The following is a 22,947-nucleotide window of genomic DNA, read 5'->3' as shown; positions in this document are numbered from 1 at the left end:
ACACACACACACACACACACACACACACACACACACACACACACACACACCATCCACCTCTGCACACATTTATATCTCTATTTACTCTTCTAGAACAGAGGTCTAAAAACAAGCCACAGAATCTTTCTTCAAAGAATAGCAAGATGACATAAAATTTGCAGAATCATTAAAGTTGGTTACAAATGAGCATGCACCCTGGCAGGCCTATGTAAGTCTGCTCCCGTGAGACTCATAAGATTCCCTTTTAGAAAACAGAATATATATGGCCTAGGGATATGTTCCTGTACAGGGAAAGTGGATTTCTGCAACTACAAACAGGCAAAGCACTATTCCTAAAAATGTTTCCATAAAAATACATTCCTACAAAATTCAACCCAGCATGCTTGACATGTTGTTTGTGTGTGCATGCCTCTGTGTGTGTGTGTTCCTACTTCAGGACATAAAAAGTGATTTCTTGTCTTTTTTTTTGGGGGGGGGGGTTCCAAGACAGGGTTTCTCTGTATAGCCCTGGCTGTTCTGAAACTCTTTTTGTAGACTAGGCTGGCCTCGAACTCAGAAATCCACCTGCCTCTGCCTCCCAAGGTGATTTCTTCTCTTAACAGCTAACCTAAGTCACAAAACTTCAACAACAGTAACAAAAGAGCATTTTTATTAGTACAGTTTTGTTTGTTTGGTTTTTGAGACAGTGCCTGGCTGTAATAAACCTTGCCCTGTAGACCAGTCTGGCTTAAAATTCACAGGAATCTGCCTGTTTCTGCCTCCCGAGTGTTACGATTAAAAGGTGTGCATCTCCATGCACATCATAAGATTTGGCGTTTTATCCCACTGAAGTGGGATGTTGATAAACAAAAGCATGTCAGACTCCAGTCCTTCTGGGCCAAATGAGGCACCAAGCAGAGACAATGCATGGGATGGCTTCATGAAGCCAACCTTAGCAAGAGCCACATCCCTGAAGGATTCTTCAGATGAGAGTACCAGCTGAGGATTCTGGATCTGTGCCGAGTTAATACTTGTAGTGAGTGTTGCCACCATGGCCACTCTGCAAGGAAGCTATACAATCCTCTAGAGCACACAAATTTGGCTGACTACCACAACTGTATCTTTAAATAGAGTTTTGTAGAGTACATTGGCAGAAGTTGTGGCCATGTCATCAGTGTATTTTCAAACATTCAACAGGGAGTCTATTATTGAATTTCATTTCATCTAGCATTCTGTATCATATTCTGTTCAAACCTGCCAGCTGGGGGGAAAGGTATTTTTAGAGCACATTTTTACATGGCATTTCAGGACTCTAAAAGTTTGTAAATATTTGCTCTCCAACAATAGTGCTTTTAAATTTTTTTTATGTCAAGACTTGGCTCAAATCACAGTCAGTTGAGGGTTCACCTTAAGTATGAGGAACTGAGTTCAGTCCCTTGGAATCCATGGACCAAGAGCTACACATGGCAGAAATGGGATCTATGCAATACTCTTTCTGGAGAAGCAGAGATAGGAGGATGCCTGAGTTCCAGGACATTGAGAAACTCTGTCTTAATACACACAGAAGACAGCACTTGAGCAATCATAGATGACATTATCCTTTGTGGTATACATGCACTTGTTCCAATAATAATGTAATAATTCCTTTTATCATAGTAGTGACAAAAACATTTTATATTATCAATATTGAAAGAAACTACCTTATTTCTGCTCCCTTCTTCCTTAATAGTGTCTCAGATTCTTCATTTTCTCCTAAGATTTGAAGAAGTCAACTTGTACAAATGGCAAGGTACTAATGACATAGGTGTGCATTCCAAACCAAAAGCATCCATCTGCTCTGCCAGAGCAAGACCTTTATCTCTGCTGCCTGGTGCTAGATCCTTGTTACCTAATGGGTCCTGGCAGCACAGGCTTTCAATGAACAAATAACTAAAAAGAGTGAACAAACTAAGGTGCTTACAATGGGTAGTTTCGCCATCTCTCCGTATAAAAATAAAAATTAGCCCATTTTCATATTTATAGGAAAACTACCTGAAAATACACATCCCTAATTTTTTTTAAAAAAGCAAAAATAGCAAAGTAATATATAAGTACATTTGTAATTTAAGATATTTGTTGCAGGGCGTGGTGGTGCACACCTTTAATCCCAGCACTTGGGAGGCAGAGGCAGGCAAATTTCTGTGTTTGAGGCCAGCCTGGTCTACAGAGTGAGTTTCAGGATAGCCAAGGCTACACAGAGAAACCCTGTCTCGAAAAAAACAAACAAACAAACAAACAAAAAAAAAAAACAAACAAAAAAAGATATTTGTTAAGGCTGGACATAAATTGAGTATTGGACACCCAGACATGATTACATGATTAAGTTTATTAAGATTTCAAAGACTATTAAGTTAATCCTCCTTTTCAAAATTTATTTGTAACTCAGAATCCATAGTATAGAGAGTGTGGAGGCCGAAACATCCCAGAAAGTAAATTAAAAGATGCATCAGCCTACAAGGCTTCTTAGGTTCCTTAAACAATTGTGAGCTTCACTTCCTAACTATTCCTTTGTAAATTCTTACTTGGCAGCCTTGAAAATTAGCATTTAAAGTGTCATGCATGACTCCCTTTCTGAAGACAAACTTCTTGGAAAGAATGGACATAGAAGGGGAAACACATTGAAAGAAACACAACCCTTTTTTATTTTCTTTGAGCTGTAGTCATCACTTTTTAAGTTGATGAATATAGCTGCATTTTCCTTCAAAGCAAACTCCATCCGAAGGCCAGTGATGGAGATAAAGGTAGGTATGGACTTTCAGGTGAACTTGCAGGTACAAGTAGTGAGCAAGTGTACTTACAGAAAATGAAAATAAAAGTGCCTTGCAGATACCAAGAAAGAAGTTATCGCCAATACACAAATCTATGCCAGTAGCTAAAGATAACATTCTAAACATGTAAGAAAAGTTTTCATCATGGAATACATTTTCAGAGCTATTTTTGTACCATAATTAAGATCTATGGAACTCATTAAGAGCTTAGGGAAGGGGGTTCATTCCACTACTAATATACTAACTAAGGCACAAAAATAATTGGAAAAAAAAAAAAAAACATAATGAGGAGAAAGCCACTTTGACAATTTGACAATGGAAGACATAGACCTTCTTTTAAATTTTGTTGATTATTGCACAGAAAACTACAGTGCTATGAGTAGATTTCTTTGACTAAGATATCATCTAACATGCTCTATTCAAAATTCACCCTTAATTAATTAATAATAGGGGGCACCAAAAGTGATACCTACCCTTGTCCAAACTTATTAATCTACCCAGGTCTTCATGATACAGCTGCTGACCTCAACAACCTATGGTTCAGTTTTTCTATTTCCAACTCATAAAGCAGTTTGGAGAATCTTTTATCATAAAATAATATATAAAATTACCATGATCTCCTGCAGAACATCTCTTTCAGTTATTTGCATTAAACAGAAAGAATTGTGTCATAGCAAGGTCCTTAGGAACACTGGCAGCCTAACCCCTGTCTGCCCTGTGCCCATATCAACAAGCCTTATGAAGATGAGGTCTCTGAGAATTGGAAACCTCAAGGAAAATGAGTAATTATTTTAATCTAATAGGGTAGTGTCTAGAATAGCAACAGGTAAAATACTAGGGCTGTTTTACCTTTCTTATTATATTATATAGAGAATATAGATTATTTATTTTCCATGCCTATAAAAGAGAAAAATAACTCTCATGTTGCAAGTAATACTCTGAGAAATACTTGTTTACATCCATACTATTGTGGAAATGTAAAAACAATGTTCTGTAGACACCATATAGGTAGAAGCAAAGGAGTCGAAAGACTGAATTCCTGTTACTAGGTATTTTTGGTACTTCTTTAAAAGATTTTTAAAAACTCTATATCTATATATACATGGCATTTCCTAATGCCATGATGGCACAAACCCTGCTAAATATATTATATAAACTACCAAAGTCATTGCTTCAAACTGGAACCTAGGGAGTTGAATGGGGATAGCCCAGAAGAAAAAAAAAAAAAAAAAAAAAAAAAAAAAAACAGAGAAAATGCACATCATTCCTTCTAAACCATGGTAAATTTACTGAGGGCAGGAAGTTCCTCATAGTTCCTCTATGGCTGTCTATTTGTCTTTGGAGTTCAGCACAGTGTTTGTCTACCAATGTGATAAATAAATATCTGTGCATTATTAAATTATCAGTATAACAGACCTATGTTTTAGTAGATATAAGCTATCTTAAAAGCATTAATTTTTAGGTATCACAAGAAATCCAGTTGGTAAATATTTTCAAAATTATAGTGTGACCAAAATAAATGGCTAATTTTGAGGCAGTGAAAAAATGTATTATAAATGAAATAGTTAACACTCAGACATTCAAAAGGTGAAGCCTGCATTTTACTATCCAAAGTTTTGATAACTTGCCATCTCTACATCTCCATCTGTCTTATTATGACTTTTCTTTTCCTCAAGGGATGTGCCCCTACCATGAACATCTAAGACAGTCACTCCAATACTTCATGTCTTTATGACATAAACAGAACTCTCCTGGCTAGGCACTATTGCAATGAAGTGTCTTTACCATGATAAATTTCCTGAATAATGATAGAAGGCCTCAAGTCACACTGAATTCAAATCTAATTTAGTCCTCAGAGTTACTAGCTATATGAGCTTAATCAATTAAATTTTCATTTATATTGATTTCATCTTCAAACTTTCCTAGTAGCTATACATACATATAAGAGAAGTTGTGATGTATCAATAATTTGATATATTTAACATCTTACTGGGGATAGAGAAATGACTCAGAAGACTGAAGTTTGGCTCCCAGGACCTACAGGACAGCTTACAACTACCTGTTACTCTGGCTCTGGAGTCTGACACCCTTGTCTGGCCTCCATAGGCATTTGCATTTATATTTGCATATTCAACACAGAGATACTTGAGTGCATATGATTAGAAATTTACGTTTTAAGTCTAAAAAAAAGGAACATGAAGAACATATGATATTATTTTGTCACCACTGAATCCATGCTCAATAAATGCTACTAAGAAATTTCTTCATTAAGACAGGTGGCATAATAATAATAATACTAATGAAGTTTATAGAGACAGAAGGCAATTAGCTGTTACCCAGAGCCATGGGAGTGAGAGTTCAGGAAGGTTGTGGGCAACTAAATTAGTACAAGATTTCCTTTTCAGCTGAGGAAAATACTCCAAAGTCAATTATAAGGATGATTATATAATTTTTAAATATTTTAAATACTCTTCAATTGCATTATAAGTCAATGAAATAGTAGAATACGATCCATATTTCAATCAAGTCCTTACAAATATAATTTTTTTTACTGCTAACAGGCACAGAAAACAGAGGCAAGGCTCAATGTTCTTCACAAGCTAAACACACCAGTCTTTATGACATATAAATTATGCTTCTTCCTGCTCTATCTTATAACAACTTTCAGTGATCATTTGTCACTGTTTCCTCAACAATTGGATGCTTAGATTAAACACTGGAATTCCTACCTTCTTTTGTTATTGCCCGAGTGCTTATATTTCAATACCTCTGAGTATCTATTTGTTGTTATTTTAAGACCAAAGAAAGGACAGAGTACTAACTGGGTAGGGATCAATTTGAGAAACATTTTACTTTAAAAGAAAAACAATAAAAGAAATTCTTTTTTTTTTCTGTAGAAATAATTCTATTTCTATGCCATAATTCTCTCATCCCAATTAGAATGCATTCCAATACTGACATGCCATACAATTCATTTTGTACCAGACTATGCTGACTCTGTGCAGAGTTTGAGTTCAAGCTATAACTAAAGAGACCATGAGCAATTCTTTTATCCTTTGAGCTTGATTTTTACCTTCTGCGTTGATGAAGGTTTGCATTTGAGTTTAGACCTTCAGCATGAGCTTATTCATTTATTTGAAACCAGAATACCTAACTGCCTTGTATGGTAACACATGGCTGCAATTGGAGAAGAGGCTAGGTTACATAACGGGACAGAATTGTAAACAATAGGAAGCAGGAAAAGAATAGACTTAGTGCAAAACCCTTTATGAAAAGCTGCCTTCTCCAAGGCTGGGCTCAGATCTGCCTGGCTTGTGGCAGAAAGGCTCCATGTGCCATTTACCTTTTGGAGAACCTATGACATTTACCAAATCATGTCCTGTTCCCTGAACCTTTGATTAGTCATGTGTACATTCAGAACTCTTTAGTACTTGCTACTGACTCTTGTACAGTATCATCAAAGGATTATTATCTCTAAGGACCAAAACCACAGTGTACAGGAATAAGTTCCTGCAATCTACTTCAAAACAAAATAAATATTACTGATTAAATCATGATCTTCATAAATTTTAATAATTTTAATACATTTTCAAGCCCTCCCGTCTCCTTTCCTACCCTGCCATCCCTATGTACACATGTAGAAAATTTATTCCATGATTTGAGTAACATACTTATAAGTCAGGCTATAGCGATACATACAGAATATACCAACTAAAGTATATTTTCCTTGTTTTTAGTACCTTAAACATGTGACCCTAAACACATGCACATTTTCTCTGTTCACTGAAAGAGTTAAATTGCTCATTTGGAGAAAAGTCTATCTGTGTGCATGTGTGCATCTGATTTTCACAAACATCTTCTGTTTCCATTGTTTTAAGATCATCAAGTTGCTATCACTAAGGACCATAGTTCCAAAAGGAGGGAAAAAAGTGGCCCAGTACGTAGTACAAGTGTTTGCAGGAAACCATACTTGCTAATCTATTCTGAATCACACATCTAAATGTGTGATTAGTTGGGAAATTAACTCTCTTGCTAATGTGTGAGTAAAAGGCAGAAGTACATCCAGCTAAATATTAAAAAGTAATGCTCTAAATCTAAGTAGGTCTTCAGAAAGATCACTTTGGGTTTCCCAATACTTAAGACAACAAAAGGATGAAAGACTGAATTACTCTAAAGAAAGGCTACTTATAACTTTCCTTTGTATAAGTTAATTGTGTATTTTACAACCAAACTGCATGACAAAAACTGCTTGAGGGGAAAGACTTGTTTTAGCTCAAAGAGTTGTGGGGAATCCTACTCCATCAATAGTGAGAAAGGCAGGATGGGGAAGCTGGGTTCACATCAGGGTGTGCCAGAAAGCAGAGAGAGCACTAGTAAGAGGTCAAGAATAATACATCTCCCACCTCCTTCAGCTAAACATCATCTCTCAATCTCTCTTAACAAGTTACCATCAGCCAGGTGGTGGTGGTGCATGCCTTTAATCCCAGCACTAGGGAGGCAGAGGCAGGTGGATTTCTGAGTTTGAGGCCAGCCTGGTCTACACAGTGAGTTCCAGAATAGCCAGGGCTATACAGAGAAATCCTGTCTCAGAAAAACAAACAAACAAAAACAAAACAAAACAAGGTACCATCAACTGGGGACAAAATATTCAAAATATGGGATACCAAATTCAAATAATAGCATCCTTGTATCTATTTTTAAATAATTTGTTTATGAGACTGGAAGGAGATTCTTAAAGAATTGTCATCACTGAAATATTTGATGCTTCCTCACAAATATTGGTTTTAGTCACTTGATTTTTATAACAAAAATGTAAGCAAACAAAAATGCAATAATGAAACAGTATTTCTTCCTTGAATTTCTTCCCATGCTAGAGTTAATTCTTACTGCATGATGATGATGATGATGATAATGATGATATAATTATGATGACAACTTGATTTCACCAATTATTTCTCAAAAGATATTGAAATTCTTCTTCTTAAAACATAGTAATTTTAAAATTACAATGTAAACAAGAGTTTCAGCCTTTTCAATTGCTATATAACATAAATACATCAAAAGAGTAAATGCTCAATGACAAATTCTGATATTTGCATAATTCTCCACTGGTTGTGAATCTTGCTTTAAAGGCACCACGATTAATTCTCTAGAAAATCTCTGGTCAGTGCTAATAGCACATTGACAAAGATGTCTTACAAATGGACTGTAGAAGTGATGGCAAAAAGACTTGGTACCCAGTATCTCACAGGTGAACACTGGACAATTTTAATCTCTGAGGATATATGTCTTCAATAAGATGGTGTTCTTCTTAGGCTTGCCTAATGGACAATTAGAAGTAGTAATAGTCTTGGAAAACTATATCCAACAGAGATAACAACTGTTCTAAACTACTTTACACACACCAATTCCAAAATTCCAAAATTCAGACAATTCTCACTTTTCAATAAAAGACCATTGTGTCAATACATGTGGTCAACATTTAGGTGAATGACCAAACAAATCTACAGAGTCAAGTAGGTTCAAGTTTCTTCAAACATCTCTATGAGCAGACAACATAAGGAGACTGGGTTTCACATTGAAATATTTGGCAAATGTTTGAAGGGAACAGAGGTAGGAAGGGAGACCACCAACATACGTAGGAGGTGTAACCCTAGGAATCTTAAAATGAACCAAAAGATAAAATAAAAATAAATAAAGGCCGAATTCAAGGATTAAAAAAGGGAAGAGAAGATAGAGGAAGAATAGATGTTAGGTTGGGATAAATGATGCTCTGGTTCACAAAAATATACAATGGTTTAAAGAGAGAAATAAAATATAAAAATACAAAAATAATAATAATTCAAAGCAACACCCTATTTTAAACAATCCTGATAGGTTACAGGTGATTAGGACTCCTCCATGAGGTTTAAAGATGCTAGGAAAAAAGAGAGGTGGCCCACACTCTGGGTGAGTGACCATTCCAGCTGTTCCGGCCACAGCTCCCTCTAGGTGACAGACTGTTCCAGCTGTTCTGGCCACAGCACCAGCTACATTCCACCATCTCCTTTGTCAGGCTAGTGGGAGACCATTAGAACATCACAGCCTAGTGACATGAATGAATTAATGCAGCCACCAAGAAGGGCTTAACTTGCAAGCTCCAACATTAAAAGTGATAAATATTAGATTAGTCAATCCTGTATTGTATTAGTCAATACCAAACACCCAAACATGCCAATACAAGGACATTGCTAAAAGCAGAAGAATTCCATAGTTATAGGAAATAGTCAGGTGACCGCTTAACTATATGTTTCCCCTCTGGCTAATAGATGACTGGTTTAAGAATGTCACTTCAGCGCATGACATTTGTGTATACAGACCTATTGGTTCAGTAGCATTCTCCCTACTACACTTTAGGAAACGTACTGGTTTAAAGATCTGAAAATGATACCCATCATGATGGTGATGAAGACCCAAAGCTTATCAGCTGCCAGCTTCTCTGCCTTCCCTGCACCTCGCTTCTGCTGTTCTCAAACATACAAAGGTTTTCTTATTGATGACACAGGCACAGGGCAAGTCTTACTTTCTGTGAGAAGCTGTGAACCCCCTGAATCTTGGTCCTCTTGCATGCTGAAGTATGAATGGTTGTATTTAAGTATTTGGAAGAGTGATGAGACAATGTAATATAACATTTGAATTCTAATTTTGTTTAGTACATGTTCTTTCTTCAGAGAGTAGTGCAATTGTAAAAGGCAAAAAGTAGAAAAACAAATTCTCAATATGGTTTCATTGTCAATAGATTATCTGGCATTATACAAAGAAATACTTTTAGGAAGAGTTTCCTCAGTATATCATTAATCATATACTGATTCCACTGATAAATGAAGATCTTTTAAAACAGAATACATAGTTACAAAAGAAGTAATCAATATTACTAAAGTGTAAAGGGTGTTCATCTAAACTGATGTTGCCATGCATTTGAGTCTATCTTTGCACTCCCTACCTTATTTTCCGTTCATTTCCATCATCAAATACCTGGGTATATATTCCCTCAACCTCAAGCGTCCTCTGTACTACCTCTTAAAAACTGCCTGGGGGGGGGGGTCTGAAAAGACAGCTTGGTCTCCAAAATACCTCCTGCTCAAGAATGAGGACCTAAGTTTAGGTTCCCCATCTCCACAGAAAGAGCCTACCATGCTGATGTAACCCTAATAGTGAGGGTTGAAACAGCAGAACCCATGAAACTCATTACCAACCACCTTAACTGAATCCATGAGCATCAGGTTCAGTGTAAGACCCTACTTCAATAAATAAAAGTAGAGAGCAACAAAGTTCAACACCTGATGCATACCTCTGGCCTCTTTCAATATTTGTGGATGTGTTTGTGTAGATATTTCTACCTGCATACACAGAGACTATCACACACACACACACACACACACACACACACACACACACACACACACACACACAAGCACAAGCACAATTTGCTTGAAGGACAAATATCATACCAACTTACTCCTTTCCCAAGATGAGAGGCCAATATAATTTCCATGCTATCAAATACTTCCATTGATTAAAAGGTTTTAGCTGAATCTCTTCCCATATGCTTTAATATGCACACTATACTTACACACATTATATGATATAGGTAGAAAAAGCAGTATTTGTTTTCTTTCATGTCCTTTCTCACAACAGGATCTCACTGTGAGACTCAAAACTTCCCTACCTCAGTATTATAAGTATGTGTCACCACAGCTCACAAGACATCAAATTATTAAATATTGTATAACCAAATGTACACAAGTATTGATATGCATAGCTGTTATCGGTGATAGTAACTGTATAACAAGTCAACATGATGACGTCCCTTTAGATGGGAGCTCTCACGGCACTGTAAATTGTTTTTATGTGTGTTTCCAGGACTCATAGCATTTTTTCAACAACACAGAGAAGCATGCTTGTATTTCAAGAATAACTATGAATGTGTCAACCAATGAAAGCTCTTTCTTGAATTAAACTTGTTACATATCATCTTATACTGATATGTAAAGTGTTACTATGCAGTACAGTAGAGTATCCCAAAATACACAAATAGGATTATTGTGTATTTATGGACAATTCAAGATACTTGGATCATTCAGACTTTTACTAAGTGTAGATGGAAAAAGCAGGGAAACTTGGCATAGCCAGATTGAACTTGTAATTTTTATGAATGTCCCTGAGTCCAAAATTTATGTGCAATTGTGAAGAATCGTATTTGAAAATACAATCTCAGAAAACCCTGTCTCTTCACAACACTTAGGAAGTCATCTTACTATCACCTTAATGGACAGACTCACCATGCAGTTAAACCCAGTGCCTGATCTACAGTAAGTGCTCAATAAATGCTTCTCTGCTTATTGGAGACAGGAAGTAGCATATCACCTAGGTCTTCTTCAAATAGTGAAGCTGTGTCAGAATCAATCAATGCATCTAGGTTACAGAGTCCATGGAAACATTTCCTGATGGTAAGGGGTTGCTATACCTCATGGTTCACTCGTAATAAATCCCATCCTCTCAGGACGAAAGCACCGGACAGTGTGAGGAGAAATCATCTCTAGTGCTTGACTTGTCTGAATAATTAATGCATCTCCATATCTGTGTGAATTCCACCTTAGCATGGGCACAGTCTCAAAGCAGACTTGCTAAAGCATCTGCAGTAGGGCTTGGGGAGGCCAGATGTTCTGGAAGCAGAACTGTGGTCATTACACACATGCTAGCTCCTCCTCACTCCACCCCAGGCCAAGACCCTTTCAGCAGAATGAGGCCTGCAGAACATATGACTGTGGTTGCACTTTTGTGTACCAGGTCTTGAGTGCTTCAACAACTGCATACCAGCTCCATGGGAAAGGGACAGATTAAGCCAAAAAAAATTCTCATGAGAGTCAAGAATTATGTGATGACACTTGGTTCATTTTACCTGAAAGACCTCAGGACGGGTCACATAGAAGCCATTTAATATTTCTGGATAAGTGGGCTAACATTCCAGGTTAGGCTGAATGAGCATAAAATACAAAAGTGTGTGAATTTTAAAGTACAAGTTGACTTGTTCCTGAGACCGAGAGTGAACAGTATTGTCAAACTGTTGACTAAATTTCTGAGGTGTGTTTGTATGGTGGCAGCAGCAGTGGCTGTGTGTGTGTGTTCAGAAGCAATAAATGGAAGAAACTCTAAGAAAGGGGATTTCTCTATGAAATTTTTCCAGAGCGAGGAAATACATTAACAACAGCTCATTCTGAAAAAAAAAAGAAAAAGAAAAACTAGAAAGGCATTTACAACTGCTGATGCTTCTGTTTCCCTTAATTAAAAGAATGCGTACTTAGATTTGCTGAGGAAGTTAGCTAAGCTTGCAATATGGAGTACTTCATGAGTAGAAGATCCAGGTGGGAAGCAGAGTGGCTCGGTAACACATATAGGGAGACAGAAGCACAGTGTAAGGACAATCATACAGAAAACAACGACAGGAGCCATTGATGCCATATTTTCTTTTTTTAAAATAAAAATCCTGCCTAGGTTTGATAACAATTTCACATTGATATTTTATGTACCCTGACATAGATATAAGACTGGCTAAAATTAATCATCTCTGGGGATTAACATGTTTATATTTAATAACTTTGGGGTTATTTTTCTTGCCTTGGGGGTGAAAAAAGATTCTCAACTCACAGTATACTTTAGTACTTGCCACATGAATGCAGTTATAGAAGTCTACATATGTACTGAAGTGGCCTGGTTTGCACATGGCTGCGGTTCAGGAAACATCATGCTTAGAAGGCTGTGTAGTCAGAAGGGCCAACCAATTACAGTGTGATCTGAACCCATGATTTATTAGTCTTTTTAGTTATCTAGTTTCCCTTTATTTGATCTGTGTATTTCTTAGTTCTAAATATTATGCTAGCATGGATTGGTCTACTGTAGAAATTACTTTTTCAACCTTTGCTTGTAGTATAATATGAGAATAGAATGGAATAATTTGAATTGTGATTACTTACCAAAAACTCCTACAACTATTATTAAATTTCATACTGCTTTTCTACCTTGAAATGAACATTAATATGAAACTAATACAAAAAAGTACAAAAATATTTCAATATCCAGTTTAATGTTTACTGAGGGAAAAGAATAACTTTTATCTCTGAAAACAGGTTTCTTCATCTAAACAAATGTCTAGAATAAGATTAAGAAAAACCTGCTTGGATTTCTCACAGCATCCCCATACTGCAATTTCCTTTTACACAATGACTTTTATGCAAATGTATACTACACCATCTCCTACGAGCTGTCACCATCACACAGTGACACCGGTGACTAAAATGCTACATATCTGGTTTATTGGATTTTAAATTGCAAAGTTGGACTTGAGCATATAGTTATGAAAACACCAGTGGCTACTGATACCTTCAAATCATTCAGTATTTTCTACTAGTAATTACAGCAAAGGAGTAGGCAATGCCAATTATTCTGTGTTTGGTCTATATCCTATGCACACACTCCTCAATGTGCATCCTTCATTGTCTTCTATGGCCATTCTCCCTTCCCCTTGAGTTTTAGTTCTTAACCTTTCTTTATATCACAAATAATGAGAAACATTGAAAACTGTTCCTTGGGTCAGTGCTACCCTGTAAGTACCGAGGAATAAGCCTCATGTGTGTGTCATGGCTCATCACAGCGGCAGGCTGGTGCTTCAGTGCTTTTAGCTGTTGTGAAATCCAAATAGCAAAACAGCATTGAGAAACTCAGCCTCCTTTGCCTCACTCTGAGCAGAGGCAAGGAGGAAAACTCCTCATGTAGTTAAGCTTTTGACTTTGAACCAAGAAATTTGTGAACACTCCTTCATTCACAAGGAGGAGGAGGGCTGTCAGAGGGCATGGAGAGCTAAGCAGAGGCAAGCCCCTCCCAGGGCAATAGTTAAGTCAATAGGGTGGCCAGAAAAGCCAGCTTCACAAAGGCAAGAACGTTCTCCAGGGTAGTCTGGAATACTGCTCAAAGTTTCCTTGATTGTCCCAACTCTCATGTATAATGCTAGGTAGCTATCATTACAACTTTCCACTGGACTTGTCAGAAAATGTCAGAGTTCATTACAGAAGCAGAGCAAATTAGAATGCATTTTTAAGATGAAGGCTGAGAGAAAGTGAAGGGGGCCCTTCAGCTACTCCTCAGGTGCTTAATTAGTTTCTGACATCACACAAACATTTAGTAAGGACCCAGCATGTGAAAACCAAACTTTTAAGAGACTATAAAAGCATGAAATTTTAAAAATTATAGTTTAGCCTCGTACATTGACGACCTTAAAACCACGGTTACATGTTTACATATGTATATCTATGGTTATTAACTTGCAAGACCAATTTTAACTGTCTGCACACTTAGCATTTATTAGCTTCACTTTAAATATGCATTCAGACATTAAAAGAGAAGATTAAAGATAATGAATTTTTTTTTTCTTTTCTATTTCCTTTTCCTTGACCAATTTGCTTTCATTGTTACAGTTTTTGGAGAAAAAAAAAGTCAAGATAAGATCGTTTTAGAACTTCAGAGAACTTCACTGAAAAAAATGAGGAAGATTTTTAAACAATGACAGAATTGGTTTTTAGAAAAAAAATTCCTAGGGAAGTAACAGTGCCAAAAGTGAACAGAGTTCTGTTTGTTTCCCTAGTCATCTTTAGAAATCAACATAATGGTATTTTTTCCAGACATTGTTAGCAATATACATAACATTTATTTATTTCCCATATGGAAAGACCATCAACACATTCTGTCTCTGGGTTCCTTGCCAAAGTACTGTAGCCCACAAGCCATCTACCTTAAACATAAAGGTAGAGGTATTGTTCTGATTATCTAAAATAAATAACTTTTTTACTACCTTGCATCTAATGATAAATCGGCCTAAACCTGCCAAATGCATTAAAACAGCATCTGTAATACAGATTTTCATAAAATTGATCAGTTTAAAGGTAAGCAGCTCTAGAAATGATGCTTTTATGCTAACCTTTAACCTTTAACCTTTACCTCCTTAAACGGAGTAAAAGGCACGTAGTTCTTTTCGGTGATGCTTCTTCAACTTGACAGCACAATGAGTAGAGTGTTTTATTCAAATTGAACTGACATGTCACCACATTTAGAGCATTATGAATCAATATGTTGTCAATAATGAGCCAAGCTCTTTTCTTGCAGCTCTGTATCTGTCTTACAAATGCAGCTTGCTACTTTCCTCTAGTGTCTAAATAATTCTCAATGTGCAATGGAGCAAATTAAATTCTTAATAAAAACAAATTTCATAGAGAAGATTATTGTCTAGTCATTAACTATGAGACTATTTTAAGTCTAACTTTAATATTTAAGCCACATGATAAACTATGATTCTTTTTCAGGCCCGAGCCAATTTGTTAGGTTCTCATATAAAAGCAATTAATGTTACTTATGAATCAATTTTTTTTTTTCTGAAACAAGCGAGCCAAGCTAGTGTCCTCGTCACTGTCCCTGGCATACTCTGGATCTGAATCAAGCAGATCCTGAGTTGAGTTTGGAGATATTATGTGTAATACACAACTACTCAGGTTTAGTTTTTCTATTCTAGAATTATTTAAAAAGAGATGAATTGTCAAATAACAGGTTTCAGGTTTCAGTACTTAAGTATTTTTGGTGTTCTTTGAATTTACTGTGACTTTTCATAGTAACTTTTGTCTGCTGTCAATATTAAATTGTCAATATTAAATATTAACATTAAAGCACTATATTAGGTATACTTGGTTAATTAAAGGATAAGCAATCAAAGGGTACATTGTATGTTTTATAGGATCTTTAAGATAGGTATTCATCTTCTGCTTGTGGGAGCTAATGTGCTTTGGCATTACAGTTGTCTTTAGAATCAAGTGTTTATCATAATGGGTCTTTATCAATTTGATGTCACTGCCCATCTGTACCTCTAAGGGAACATTGAGACAAACCCTAGAACTTTGTAAATGGCCCTGCAGGAGTAAGGTGGCCAACACATGCTTATAGAAAGAACTGCATGAATTTATACACACACACACACACACACACACACACACACACACACACACACACACCCCTATACATACATGAAGAATTGTCAAACAGTTTTATTAAATAACCTATTCTAAGAAAATAAACAACACACTCTCCCTTTCACTAGGTTTCTGCCTGAGAATAATAAAATAGAAAATCTATACATTTATATCTCTTATGCACAACATGTTAATTTAAAGTGTTAGAGGAACAGAATGAATATAAACATAGTCCATGAATATTCTATATAGCTCCCAGGGTCTAAATCTATTATTTGTACACATTTAATGTTTGGGTTTTTTCTCCTAGGTATTTTAAAACTTTTAATAGGTCAGATATCAACAGAAAAAAAAAGTAGGCAATTGAACAGTTGTCAACTGTTGCTGCAAAACCCATGAATTATAATACAATTAATCCTTTATATTGTTTTCAACAGACCTGAGGTAGAAGTACTCCATCTTACATTAGGGCCTGCACTCCCCCACAAACAGAGCAGCCCAAATCTAATGCTTTCATTATCGATCCACCCAGTGCCAATATAGCAGGAACAAGGTTACAAATTCTCGCATCAAGACTGTAGGGTTTTGTGCATAGTACATCTATCTAAAATTTAAACGGGAACAACTGAAGTTCACAACCCAAGTCCAATCCAAATAAATAATTCCTGAGCCTAACCCACATGGCCACATCTTCTATTGTAGTTGTGCTTGCAATTTTAAATATGACTAGAAAAGTTATAGGTACTATAATTGTTGGTTGACTCCTGATAGTATAGTTATCACTGATTTCTAGTAGAAATCAATAGATAACACTTGCAAAATGGATTTTGTAATCATATTTAGAGCTTGTTACAATAACTAATGGTTTGTAATATTTTCTGAATTTAATATCCTCTAGACAAAAGAAGTTTTTTTTTTAGTAAGTAACCAAGTTATTCATCATAGAAATGAATGTGCTACACTTGTACAGGAACCAAGAGCATCAAGACAATCCAGTGAACTAACTATAAAAAATAAATTCATCAGACATTAGGGTTATTAGAAAATATCAAGACAAGTTGTGCAATACATGTTGTTCATTACTTTCAAGTATGAATAATATCTGCATGGTTTTTCTCAGTAAAGATAAAAGAGCACTTGTCATCTTAAGTGCATATTTATGTAGGCTACACCCTTTGGGGAGGAGAGAAAACATTACCAGTTGGGAAAATAGTCATGCAAAAGAACAGCAAAGTTTTCTTGAAGAGACTTCCAACTGATGCTAAGCAAGAGTGTGTTTATTCTATGTCACCAAGAGTACACAGACACAAATGTTCTGTTTGGGTCATTCTTGTTTATTACCAAATAAATGATACATTAACAGCATAGGTCATGCCTGTGTCCTCTGTTCCTTGCACCCATTAACACTTAGTGGTATTTTTTGTTTTGTAAAAACAATAAATAAAACATAACCTTAAAGTAGCATTTTCCTAATAACATCCAGAAGATTTTTTTTGTTGTTGTAGGAAGCTAGTGGAACAATTTATGACTCTGAGAGAGGTGGAAAAGGGGCAAGGAGCAAGTCCCTAGTTCCCATCGGCATGTATTTCATATACCTTTGTGTATGGCAATAGAAACTGTGCATCTTAATCCTTGCACCTGCCCTCCCATCTACATTCTCCAAACTCTGAAAGGGTTAAAGCCCTTCTCTACTCTGTGCCAATGAAAATGGATGGCATGGCTTACCTTGTAGAGTTTCAGGGCTGCCTCGTGCCTGTGATTGGTAGTATGCAGACGTAATTTATCCACACTGTTGGTGTAGTAGTCACAGGCATTACACTTTAGGTGAACGGGGTTGCCAATGGCAATGCACTTCAGCCTCCACTCATTGCTTTTGCCCCCTTCCTTGATGTGGGCCACCAGCTGGTACTTCTGCATATGCTTATCAGTCTTGCAGTGGAGCTGGAAGTTGGCTTTGAGCTGTGTGTTGTAGTTGCAGAGCTTGCACTGGTAGATATCTCCAATTACAGCTCTCCATTCCTCTTCAGGGAGAGAGCGCTCGCTGTTCACATGCACACTTAGAGCCTCCAGGCTGTCAGAGGTGAATTTGTTGCAAACAGCACACTGGAATAGCTTCAGTGCTGGGTCACTGATATAAGGTGACAGCTCTCCTGCAGTAAGGAGGGACAGGTCATCACCCATTAGCTGACCACTGGCAAGCCGGATTTCAGGCGGCAGCTCATTATTTACTACAGGGGGAAAATTAAAAGGAAAAATAGAGACTAGAAAACACAGCACACATGAAAGAATGTTAAAAAAAAAAAAAAAAAAAAAAAGGTCTTGACAAGGAATGTGCTTTCTTTAGAGCTTAAACTATAAAAAGCTGTAATAGGATTGGATCAGGGTCAATTACAATCTTCCCTTTTAACTTCTAAATTCCCTCATCAGATAACTTTAATTACTCCTACTGGGCATGATGTCATCCTGAAATTTGTATTTTCCCGTACAAGAAAGTTGATGAATACTATAACAAAACAGTCACATGTTTGTGATTTAAGAGCCTAGATAGACTTACATGAACACTAATTGTTATTTCTCAATTTGTCTTACAGCTTGATAGGATTTGCCTGGTTCTGCACTTGTTACCTATAATATACTCCCAAATACCTGGCTAAGGTAATGGGATTGTTGTAGGATTAATTATGAGCAATTACAGCCACTCAAATATTTTTGAAAATATTTAAATAAAATCATGATGGTTTATATTTGATGTCTTGGGGCCTAATCACCCAAGTAAACCTGCAAATTCTGTCAAATGTATGGCTAATGATGGTAAACAAGGTATGTAAATTAGCATTTTTAATGGACCTATCAAGTGTGGACAAAATTTCTTGTATGCTGGCACTAATTTCTCAACTCTTTACTCTCTAGATTTAACTTAGCTTTAAAGTAATGTGCCCGTTTGCAGTTTGCCTATGCAGTTTAAGAGAAAGCCCTTTCTAGCGAACAGCCCGTTTGTCAGTGCTCTCCTACAAGAGATCAAGTGAAAACATGATTCAAAACGGACAATAGTACAAAACAGAAAGTACTAACCAAGTCCTGGTGCCAGAGCCGCTGCTGTGGCTGAGTCGAGCTGGAAAGGGTTAATCAGGAGCTGAGACTCTGCAGGATTTTCCAGCTTCATTCCAGTCAGGCCTATGTTCTGAGCCAGGTAGTACTGGTAGAGCTCAGCCTCAGCCGGGGCGAGGCCCAGGTGCAGATTCTGCTGAATCTGTTTCATGTTCTGCTGTAGAAGCATCATGTTGTGCATATGCTTCTCACTGGTCATGTGAATCCGGAGGTTTCTCGCCACGTTGGTTTCATAGTCACAAACTTCACACCGCCAGGTGGGTTTCTGTTTGGGTTTGGATGGGGAGGGTGTTCCACAGCCACCGAGGCTAGTGTTGGGGGCTGGGGCAGAGTGGCCAAACACCTGCTCGCCATTGCCATTTTGAAGATTCTGAACATTGTTCAGGTGCTTGTCCGACTGCATATGAATACTGAGGTTGCCTTTGGTAGTGGTAGAGTAGTTACAAACCTCACAACGGAAGGGTTTATAGCCACACGTGTAGCTCTCTCCCCGGGCAAGCCTGGGATGAGGTTGTCCAGTCTTACAGTAAACGCAAGAGCCACCTGGCTCCGGATGCTTCTCCTTCATATGGGCCTCCAGAGTCTGCTGATATTTGTAGTGCCAGTTACATTTGGGACATTTCAGGGTTTTACATGAGTTCCTTGAGTGCATCATCGTCATGTGACCACCAAGAGACCTTGAGGACCCCAAAACCGTGTCACATTTTGGGCACTCAATGCCATTGCCTGGGGAACCATCTCCTCCAGGACCTGGTGTACCAGGTGTGCTCGGGGTGAAGCCATGCTGGTGTGTTGTTGAACTGTCCTCTTCTCCCCGGGTCGTTTCACTAGGAGGAGCAGCTGTGGTGCCATCTCTACTAATACCTCCGTCTGCAAAGTCCTTGCCACCAATGCTATAGCTATTATTAACATTGCCACTGCTTCTTCCAGCAGCGGCAGCCTTTTTTTTCTTCTCAGTGTCATCAGCAATAGTCCCCGAGGAGGACGAGGTACCTTTTTCAATAAATTTTAGCACACTGGATGATAAAGGAGAACTGCTTTGGTTTAAGAGAGGGAAATCTTTATTACCAATACTATCTGTGAGTTCGCCTAATACTTCCTCGTCATCGAGTTCATTGGAATATGCATCCTCTTCATCCTCATCTCCCGGTTCAGTGGGTTCACTTTTGACAGGGCACCCCCCATTCGGGTGTAAGACGGTAGTTTCTTTTGGCCTTTCACAGTTGTTCTCTTGGTCTTTGCTCTCTGACATCTTGCCAGACTCAGATGATAAGTGGCTGAGGGAGACAGAGGTAATTGGGGTGTTCACTACTAAACTAGACAGCCCCCCCAGGTTCACTTCAGCCTTTGGCATGTGGGTGATCCCCAGCGGCTGTTCTGCTGGGCTGGAAGGGCTAGCGCTTCCCTTCAAGAAGGCAAAGCCCGCCTGCAAAGAGTCACCGTTTTCAACATGAAAAGCGCTCCATAAACCGCGGAAGGTTGGATCAGGTCCTATGAGGTTTGTAGTAGAAAAATTGGGATAAACAGAAGTGGATTTTTTTGGTTCCAGAAAGCTTATAAGAGGTTCTTTGTCTTTGCCAATCCCCTGTATTATGGCGGAGATGCATTTATTACTGAGGAGCCTCTGCTCCTCATCATTGAGAGTCATCCGATGATCATGTACAGCATGGGTTACAAATGACCTGATATAGCCAAAAGACAATTTGCACAAGAAACACATTAAAACAGGTTTCCTCTTCCCATCACTAACACAACCATCGAATTTGGACAAGTCCACATTGTTAGGGACATCTTTGGACACACAGGAGTTTTTGGCTGAGCCATCACTGGTTAGATAGTCTTTCTCTCTCTTGTGTCGGAGATCATAGACACGGAAACTGTGCAACACAGGACCTACTCCTGCTAATGCTGAGGTATTTGGGAAAGCCGGATCGGCTGTAAATGGTTTCCCGAGGGATGAAGCGATATGAAAAGTGTTGATGATCTGTGGGTAGAATGACACAGGGGCCGAAGAAGACTGATCACTCTTCTCTCCAGCAGATGCCAGGGAGTCCAGAAACATTGCTGTTGAAAAGAGTTTGCTGTTTGCCCCAGTCTGTGCATTCTGTCCACTTTCTTTGGAGTCCTCAATTATATAAGCTGATCCATCAGGCTGGTAAACTATCTCCCCTGTTAAGTTTTCCACATCACTGTCCTCTAACTCGCTGGTCTCGCTCTCATCATCCTTCAGAACAGGAAGGCGGGCATTAGGACAGTGGTGTTCCATATATTTCTGTAAACTGGGAAAAGAAGTGGCACATTCGTTGCAGGGTATCTCCTTTGCTGAGGTGACCTGAGTGGCAGCTGCATTCTCAATGCTGAAACCCAGCAAGACTTCACTTTTGTGCTCCTCCGTTTTCAGGTTGTCATGGGAGGAGCTGTTTTCCCTGTCAGCCTCTATCCCTGCAACTTTCTCTGGCACCTCATTATCAAGTTGTGTCATTCCACATAGCTTTGATGTGCTCTGCCCATTTTCCTGCCTTGAGATAGGAGGAGAGTCACAGGTTTCCATGGCAATTGCTACATGGGGATCTCATTTCATCCAGCCTGTCAGGGACCTGGATAAAAAATAAGGTGAGAGAAGCCATTTTTATTAAATAATGACACAGCTCACTAATAGCCCATCACTAATTCACAGCTCCTGTAAACTTGACTATCTAAAAAGTTGAGGGGGAAACGTAAAACCATCATACCTATCTATTACAGGCAGACTTTATGCAAATGTAACAAATTAATGTAGATAGCTATCACAGGCCATCTAAATTGCTTAGATGTTTTTGAAACCACTCTCAGTATAGACATGAAACCCAAATTTTGTCACAGAAATCCTGGTATTTTTTCATTGTGTTTTTTGAAAAGGGCATGCACCAGATGTATAGACCTTTAAATCCAGACTATTCTAGTAGAATATAAAGAACTTTCATACGAAACAATAATAATAGATAGACAGTACAAATGATCATTGTTGTTTGTTTTTTTTTTTGTTGTTGTTGTTGTTCATTTGTTTGATTGTTTTTTTATTTTCCTTTTCTCTATTAGGCAGTAACCAGAGAGGGGAGGTGGGCATGAGAGAGAAACTAACAAATAGAAGAATCTTAATATGAGAAATACTGAAGTCTCAGGCTGGGCAGGCCAGACACGTCTCTGGTTTTCATTTGGCCAGTAAATCAGCTTATTCCGAATCTTCCCTGTGCAAAAGGGTCTCAGCAGGAACCTGGCTGGCCCTGGCTAAGCACCAATCGCAATGCTTCCCCACACTTCAGGCACCTAAATGGGCAACAGAACAGATATTAATATTTACTGCAGCCAGTCCAATCATCCTAGGGGACAACCACATTCTCTCATTTTGTTTTTAACTGCAATGTGTAATGAATACCATTTCAAATACCATTTGATGGTATCAGTCCTGGTGAGTTGTATCCTTAGTGACTCACCATCTCCCCTGGCTTAGTGAATCTTATACAAGCACTCTAGATGAAAATCCTTCAATATTTTTTAAAACTTAGGTCATATACTTCATTTGTTTCAGAAAAGAGTCACACAATCAAACCCTGATCTATTCTAATGTAAAGGAAAAACACCAAGAGAAAGTTAAGCATGTACAAGTTAAATGTGTGTTCCTCTATGTGTGTGTGCATGCATGGCATATGGGTGTGCTCATATGCAAACTCCAGACTCTATTAGTGAAGTCTGATTTCAGCTGAGCCTCTCTTAGACCCTGCAGTGCAGATCCCTGTACACAACCACTGAATGATGTGAAACTTTGGTGTTCATTCTCAACCTATGACGTAGACCCTGTCTTGTTTTTATGAAACGGGTAAGCAAACGTCTCTCAAATTTTAGAATTGAAGGGACCCATAACTTCAAGGCTAACAGACCCTTATTTTAAAAGAATCCATGTTTTTACATACTGTGACAGTTTAAGAAAGGGAAAAAAAACCTGGGTATTCTACATTACATTGCAA

The 22,947-nt window shown here is 37.9% G+C and overlaps 1 protein-coding gene across 3 annotated transcripts in view; it reads right to left on the bottom strand.

Moving 5' to 3' along the window:
- Positions 1 to 22,947, bottom strand: part of Zfhx4 (zinc finger homeobox 4) — a 201,244-nt gene that overhangs the window by 157,015 nt on the left and 21,282 nt on the right. For 2 of the 3 annotated variants that reach the window (XM_021195658.1, XM_029537196.1), the window contains exons 2-3: positions 18,908 to 21,540; positions 17,561 to 18,063 (exon numbers count right to left, since the gene is read on the bottom strand). In XM_021195658.1, the coding sequence (XP_021051317.1) occupies positions 17,561 to 18,063; positions 18,908 to 21,494 (3,090 nt within the window). In that variant the 5' untranslated portion in view covers positions 21,495 to 21,540. The remainder of the gene's footprint in view (positions 1 to 17,560; positions 18,064 to 18,907; positions 21,541 to 22,947) is intronic. The other variant, XM_021195659.1, reaches the window with a different exon arrangement.

This window comes from Mus pahari, chromosome 4 (genome assembly GCF_900095145.1).
Source record: "Mus pahari chromosome 4, PAHARI_EIJ_v1.1, whole genome shotgun sequence".
NCBI lineage: Eukaryota > Metazoa > Chordata > Mammalia > Rodentia > Muridae > Mus > Mus pahari.
Note: the sequence above shows the minus strand (reverse complement) of the source record. Positions and strands in the feature narration are given on the sequence as shown.